The 7965-nt window shown below is 36.0% G+C and overlaps 1 protein-coding gene across 6 annotated transcripts in view; it reads right to left on the bottom strand.

The window, feature by feature from the left end:
* The window catches only part of NFIB (nuclear factor I B), a 272231-nt gene that overhangs the window by 162094 nt on the left and 102172 nt on the right, over window positions 1-7965 (bottom strand). For all 6 annotated transcript variants that reach the window (XM_026866161.1, XM_026866162.1, XM_026866165.1 and 3 more), the window contains exon 2: window positions 3044-3575. In XM_026866161.1, coding sequence (XP_026721962.1) covers window positions 3044-3575 — 532 coding nt within the window. The remainder of the gene's footprint in view (window positions 1-3043; window positions 3576-7965) is intronic.

Raw genomic sequence — 7965 nt, 5'->3', positions numbered from 1 at the left:
GGGGTGGACTTGACACACACAACAAGCAGAGCCCCATAGAATTGTGTTATGATTGAGAATTATTTTGGTGTTAAACACTGATCACAGTGTGTACTTCCCATTTTCTTCTTCCATTTCAGTCAAAGGAGTAGCACTGCAACCTATGTCAAGCCCCTTTCTCTTTTTTTAAGATCCTAAAGCACAAGAGGATAGTAGAAAGAGAATGGGGGGGAAGGATGCTGAATTCTGAGGGACATGAGTGAAAAGTAGAACCAGATGAAGTTGGTCAATGACAGAACTTCATAGGTCAGTCCTTATTTCTTCTTTCAAGGCAGGCGTGGAAGTAGAAGCTCTTTTTATTAAGAACTGAAAGGATTATTGACACTTCTAGATCTGGAAATTGTCAATATATTGTAACATTACTCTGCACTGCAATGCGGATGCCAACCAACAAATCACAGGCATCCTAGGCTAAACAAAGAAGGTCTGATGCCAATCCTGGTGCCACTGGCAACCATCACTGGCACTCGAACTATCCTTCCTCCTCCTTTTTTCCCCTAATCTTCTTTTTTAAAGCAACAAAAAACCCAAACTATTTGGCCCCTTTATTTTATGTGCTAATTCATTTTTCATATTTCGCTGAGGGATTTAATTGTTTCTACGTCTCTAGTTAGTTTTTACATGATACTATTAGGTGGGTTTATATATTCTAAAAGAGAAATAAAAAAGCAAAACAGCATGTGTATAATGCAGCATTTTGGTTGACTTCATGCTTGTATTTTGCAAAGCCTGGTGTTCTTAATCAAGTGCATTACAACATGCCACAATTAACCTGCTTTCAATGAAGATAGAGAATCAAAGTCTGACAAAATGGAAAAATAATACAAAGATAACTTAATATGACTTCTTCAAGAAGAGAGCCAACAGATGTCAATGGAAGATTTACTGTGTAGCAGCAAGACAGATACAAAATACATGCAGTTTACAATAAACAAAAGGGTCTACTAAGGGTGACTTGGTCACAGAAATTAGCTAGCTACATCTTCCAATATATTCTCAAAGTAGCATCAAAAGAAAGTTATATTAGAACGTGCTTATTTTACTCATTTCTAATTAGACAAATGTTTTAAATAAACTCATATTCCCAATCCATTTAAATTGATCAAATCAGCTATGTCCTTCAATTCCTTCTCCCACTTCAAGTCACTGGATTCCAACAACTTAAAAGTTGACAGTGTGTAAGAGTACTCTGACCTCAGCTTCTTTGACTCAAGAGCTACTTGAACTGTTTTGCCTGCCTTTGTAGTTTTGACTTTTAGAGACAGGTAAATCCATTAGAATTAATCAATAAGCTATGTCTTGCAATATATGGATTCAAAATATCATTTGAATTTTTCTTCACAAAAGGACTTTAAAAGTAAAAATTATTTGTAATTAAGCTATTTTGTTTAAGGCTATCAAAGAAATATTTTTCCTGCATTACTGGGGATCAGATTTACCAGACTCTGCAGCTACTTAGTCGCTGCAAAATATCTGTGTTATCTACTGCTGTGGAGAGAAAAATGCAAAAAATACAAACAGAGAAAAAAAAAAAAAAAAAAACCCACATATTTTTTCATGATGAATTATCAAATTGAACCCGATGTATATGTTCACATAAACATAGTACTCCACTTGTGTGAGTAAATGCTAAAAGATAAATTCAGTGAAAACAAAAAGGTTGTGTTGTATATCTGTTCTTTAGAAGAATGAAATGGACACGTGCAATTTTACTTTTTTGTTACAAATAAAACCCATTCCATTTGTTTTTCACTTAAATCTCACAGTTATGTATCAGGCATCAGATAACAGCTGCCATCTGCCCTTTGCAGGCCATTTCTGCCTACTACCAGGCCAAGTTGTGAAATAGCCCACCATCTGCGGCTGGTCAAACTTTTCCTAGTTGAGATCTGCAGCTAAAAAAGAAAAGCTTTATTACTGCTGATCAGTCAGCAATACAAAGGCATCTAGAGGATGGTATAATCACCAGAAAGAACCAAAATGACCCCTCACAGAGAAAAAGCATTTCAGAAGGCTTAGTATTGGAGAAAAAAAACCCAAACCTTATCTACTTAGAGCCATTTACAGTTTCAGGTAACCTGCCTATAAGTACTGTTATCTGAATATGCAATATGACCAGCAGTTTTTTTCCCTGATACATGATTATCAGAAGCCCTGGGTTTTTTTTCATTCTGTAAAACTAGGTTTAAGAAGCTTTTCCATAGTGTTCCTGTGATTTTCCACATTTCAATTATCTATCAAACAAAATTAAGAATATGAGTGTGATTATGAAAATATACTTTTAATGGAAAATTATCTCAAGATATTACAACCTGGACATTTGTTTTGTAGCTGAGTTAGGTAAGATGAGCTAGGGATATAAAATATTAATAACATGTTAAGTACTGTATGCTGTAACTCTGACTATGTATAGTATTTACAAAGCAGTATTTCTGTGCTAAAGTTTTTTCATGTTTTATTTCATAAATGTGAGAAATTCTGCAATTGCTCTTCAAATGGATAGCAAGTTCATCAGTTTAAGGATGAATTCTTCCTTATTTGGAACTACAAAGACGATAATAAATATTTGTATTATTATTGTGACTGTGCGATTGCACATACCTGCATCTGTTGGGTGAACTAAAAAAAAAAAAATATCTTGAAATACAAGAAGGTTTTCTGAAGTCACGACTGTAAAAAATACACAATCTATTGCCACTTTTTGACAAAAAACAAAAAAGCAACTTCAGCAGAACTAAAGTACTACCTTGGTATGACCCGCTCTCTCTTGAAAGAGAATAAGGCATGTATGTCAAATATACATGTCATTTAAACAGGTCTGTAGAAATGTGTGTATATCTAAGTATATATGTATACATGCTGATTTACATATGGATATGTACCCACATTATGTCTGTAGACCACAGAACACTGTTTCACTGGAAGCCAGCCCATAGAGGAAACAGAACTACTTGGAATCAGAGTTTGACATACTAACATAGAAAGACAACAATCTGCTTCCTACCTTGCTCCTGCACGTAGTATGCCAAAAACAAATCAAGCTCCTTGACTGATACTGTTATGTGATGTGGCTGGACGCAAAGTGCTGGATTTGTGCAATGTGGGGATTTCATGAGCCGCTCTCCATCCGTACTTTCCAAGGGGATGCCTTTGAACAGGATCACCATGACTAGATCCAGACGCCAGACTTTGTCAGCCTGTCGCAGGCAGTCGATTCTCCTAATCTTACCCTTCTGATCAGGATTGGACAATACACAGCATGGGTGCTTCTTCCCAGTCACCGTGAGCACAAAATCCTCCCGGAACTCTTGGCGAATATCTTTGCGCAGCTTGGCCAGGAGCCTGGATGCCCACTTCTGTTTAATTTCAGGCTTTTCACTAAGTAGCTCATCCTTGACTGCTCTTTCCTCATCCTTTGACATTCGTTTCTCATGTTTTTTAAAGTACTTGCGTTTTCGAGCCTGAAGGTTGAACCAAGTATAGGCAATTGCACGGACATGTGGAAGAAGTGCCTCAATGAACGGGTGAAATTCATCCTGTGGAAAGAAGTGGAGGGGGGAAAAAAAGAAGAGAAGAAAACTCAAAGTCAGTAAGTTCTCATAATCAAAGCAGTATCAAGAAAGGTTTCTGAAATCTTAAAGTGAAATTCAAGACGAAGAGAACAAACATTTAAAATTTACACAAATTTCTTCATAACACCTTTTAGACAATTACTACTGCTGCCAGGCAGCAGACAAAAAGTGCACAGATAATTGCACTTTCCCCATATCTTTCTCTTTGAAAGAACCATGTGAAGATTTTATTTTGTATGCCTCCCCTCACTTTATCCCACAACCCCGCAAAGACAACATCATTTAAAAGAGATGCTATCAAGATGTTTTGTTCCTAACATTTAAATATCTGAGTGAATGGCTAACAACAAGAAAAGTACCATTGCACAAAGAGGACACTATACGGTTTTAAAAAATCTGATCAGAAACATTCAGAAGGCTGAGGAGAATGCCACAGTTCATTTCTCTTCTCTGTGGCACAGAAACACAAAGCATATACATGCTCAGTGTAATGGCACACAGTTCCCGCTTTTGGAGCATGCTCTCAGCAAGAGACTGCTGGTGGCACAAAGAGCATGCGCCATTAAACTTGATCCATTTTCTTATCAAACGTCCAACATTCCAGCACTGAAACAGCACCATTCCAGTGGTGGTAACTAGAGAAACCAGTACAGAGTAAGGAAAAGAGGGCAAAAGACACAGCGTGTTGTATACAAATCCTGAACAGAAGCTTCTGTACTTTCAGCTCTTCAGGCTTCCCTCCCACCACCCCCAAACTCTGTAAAATAAAAGTTTATGAAGTTGAGAACAAAAATTACATTTATGTTCTTCCGGCAGCTCCACTGTGGGTTTTGAAGCACCACAGAGCGAGTTCATTTGTTAACTGATCACGAGTGTGGCAATTATTCTAAACCCCTTAAAAATCAATCTGAGGTGTACAATGAAAAATGGCAACTTGGCACAAACTTTGCATTCTTTGTGTTTCTGCATGCTGTGGCAGAGTGACATTACAAGTGCACCACTGGTCAAATGCTGGTTTTGTGAAATCCATGCAATTTATTTACAATTCCAAAATATCCTTTTCTGTCATCTGGCTTCACCTGCAAGTTCTTATCTTCTGCCTAGCAGCAACATGGATTGCATTAAGGAGGTAATGTTTAGTTGTCATCTACAAGTACATCCTACAGCAATTAAATTAATTCATTTTGTCTGCTTAAAGTACCATCCTACACATTCATGCTACTATCTAAATAGGCCTTTTCCAAAAACTAATAGCTATTTTCCATGAACAAATCCACTGTTTAAAGCAGTGCGATCTGCTTATCAAACATTACTGTACTTTGGTTTGGAAGGGAGACCTTAGGGGAGGTATCTTTCTTCCTGTGTGCAGGCATGTTTAGTTTTAAATACCATGCAGATTGCTCATCATACTGAGCGGCACAGTGCAATCAAACTAAACTGAACCTTTTTTATACAATTATATTCCAGAATACAATTAACTGATATTTTAGTTATGCTGCTAGACAAGGAATGAATTATGTTTAATCAATAGGCTGATTAACTCCATTACGTAAAAAGATGAAAGTGTAACTAATGGTCTCAATTAGAGTTCAGACTGCCACTGTAGAAACTTCAGGCCAAGAATTTAGTATTTAAATCTTAAAATTTCAAACTTCAGAATTTCCTGAATGGTAAAAAGCCCCACTGGACCTAGTTACCTCTCTTCCCTAACCATCCTCAAATCCAACAGAAAACAACAGAAAAGTTGCAAGCAGTTTACCTATAACCATATTAACTTCACAGAAAAAAAGAAAAAAAAAAAAAAAGAGTGAAAGACAATATAGGAAGATAATTCAGAACATAAACAATTGCAATGCAGTATGATACTTGACAAAGAGCCACAAAGGCAATAATTAAACTGATTAGTAGTTTTCAGCAGAGATTTGAACAATTCAGATACTATACTGGCACATAAAACTAGGCCATGGAAAGAGTTAAACCACAATCTGTTCTTTGTGTGGGAAGGCAATACTGCTCTGAGTAACCACAGCCCATGATAAGACTTCCCTGTCTTCATATGCTTTCTGATGCCATGGGGTTTTTTCCCCGCAATTATAACTACCAAAGAAAGTTTACTTTTTCCTCCACAGAAGTCATCTTAATCGAAGTATTCAAATAAAATTTTAAAAACCTCAAACAACATAAGTGTAAAGACTGCACAGTGTTAAATGCTTACAATTCATTTTAGACAGAATAAAACAGATTTAATAGATTTTGAAAATTCTAACAGCTGGGGCTAAAGCTTTGGTGAAGGCAGAGACCTGAAGAGCTTTGGAAGAAAGGAATTCTTGCCCCAATACAACAATTTCCCCTACATCTAAACAGACCTCATCATTTATGTTATTATTTTAAGTAATGGTAAATAAAATTAATGTGGAAATATTCTATGCTACTAAAATACTGCACATCTAGGTTTTATTTTTAAGAAGAACATCATAAACTATTTCAGAATGGCTATGCCTTTAGGTAATGTACGTAGGATTACCTATAATAACCTATACCATCTATGAAAATTTTATAGAGAAAAATTCCACTTTTTAAATTCCAATCTGTAGTGACTGAATGAACCGTTCTCAAAAAGTGAGGGGAAAAAAACCACCATTTTAAAAACTGTATTCAGGCTTTTCTTTCATAATATCATTAAGTACTAAATATATAGTACTAAATTAAATATAAGAAATATATGTGAAAGAGTGAAGGAGAAATACAGCAAAGAACATCCTGTTCTAAAGCAATATTCTTGGGTATCTTTGAGAGATTCAATTGTGTATCTGGAGTCCTTTCAAATGAAACATTACTTGACAAGAAAAAGTGCCCATAAAAATGATCCTGGAAATGGAGATTTGCAATTAATCACACGCATTCCTCACTAAACCTCCTAAAAAGTCATCTACAGAATTTGATATTTTTTTTTCCCCCCTTAATACTCATAGAGGCAATATTGACATGGGTTTTTTATGTGGCACTTACCCATGTGCCACAGTTGCTCTTGCAATAAAGTGATTTATGGTGGTAAGATTTTCAAATGTCATATCAAATGGCTCAGGTGAACCATTGTGCACAGGCAATTTAAATTAAAATGGAAGTTACTATACAATATCTATGTAGCTTGTAAATAAAGAAAAAAATACCAGTCATCTAATGATGATAGATAGGCCAGGTTTTCTTTTCGGAAAGGGTAAAGGGGAAATGCAGCACCTTTCTCCTGTCTTCCACTTTTGCCAACTTTGTATCAGTTCATGCAAGTTTGAACTCAGGACAGTACAATAAATATACCAGGCAGAAGTTAAGAAATTTTATACAGAAAACTTCATGTACTCAATTTCCCTGCATGGATTTTCTCTACACCTAATGAAACAACATATTTTAGGAGGAAAAGAAAATTACTACATATTCTGAGTTTCCTGGACCACTGTAATATAAAAATAAACCACAGCAAAAATATCACAAGAGACCAAGCACTTAAAGGCATGCAGTAACTGCATCCTATCATGCCTCAGCAAGGGAGATAAATGCAGTTTACATTCATTCCGAAACAGGGGGAAAGAGGCATATGGAAAGAGAGGAAAGAACACGCAAAAAATTAAATTGCATTTGGTAAGTCTTGATTCTTCCTTGGAGTTATTTTACACCCACCAAACTTGTATTGAAAGAGTGATGGGTAACATTCGAACTGCCAAGGTTTGTCTTAAAGATGTACTTTGGGTTTTAGGCTTGTTTCTAAAAGGTACTTCAGTGCTGTCTCAGCATAAACTGAACTACTTTCACAAGGAGCTCGGTCCAAACAGGTGTTCTGTGTTTAGAACTTTTACTGAAATATTTTCTTCTGAGCATACACTACCACAGTCAACGTGCATCACAAGAGCACTAGAGACATAGAACACAGAGAGAACAATTTTGGCGGTACTACTTTAACTCAGTTGCAACTCAAAATAAGAGTAATCAATCTTTTGCTTTAAATAAATAACTAACGCAAAGTATAAACTGTCGTTGCCAGTGTAATCTTAATTTTCAATTTATGGAGAGAAGAGATTATTCTTAAAATGCCTTTATCATTCCAAATAGGTAGAGAAAGATTCAAAATTAAAATCAATTTGCTGCAACTGTCTTCCATGTATGTACCACCAAATCGGAACTGTCTCTGCACGGCTCATGATACAGTGTAATTGTAAAATATTATGGGGAAGTTATCAACGCATGAAAGCCAAGAATTGCTTTCTTGTATTTATGGCTGTAGAAGTACAATGTTGTGGGTTTTGTATACACCTGAGTTTGGTATTTTAGTACAGATTCAATACAAGTCCAAAAAACAAAT

This window comes from Athene cunicularia (assembly GCF_003259725.1).
Source record: "Athene cunicularia isolate RWA chromosome Z unlocalized genomic scaffold, athCun1 chrZ_part2, whole genome shotgun sequence".
In the NCBI taxonomy this organism is placed as follows: domain Eukaryota; kingdom Metazoa; phylum Chordata; class Aves; order Strigiformes; family Strigidae; genus Athene; species Athene cunicularia.
This window is presented reverse-complemented; position numbering and strand designations above follow the sequence as displayed.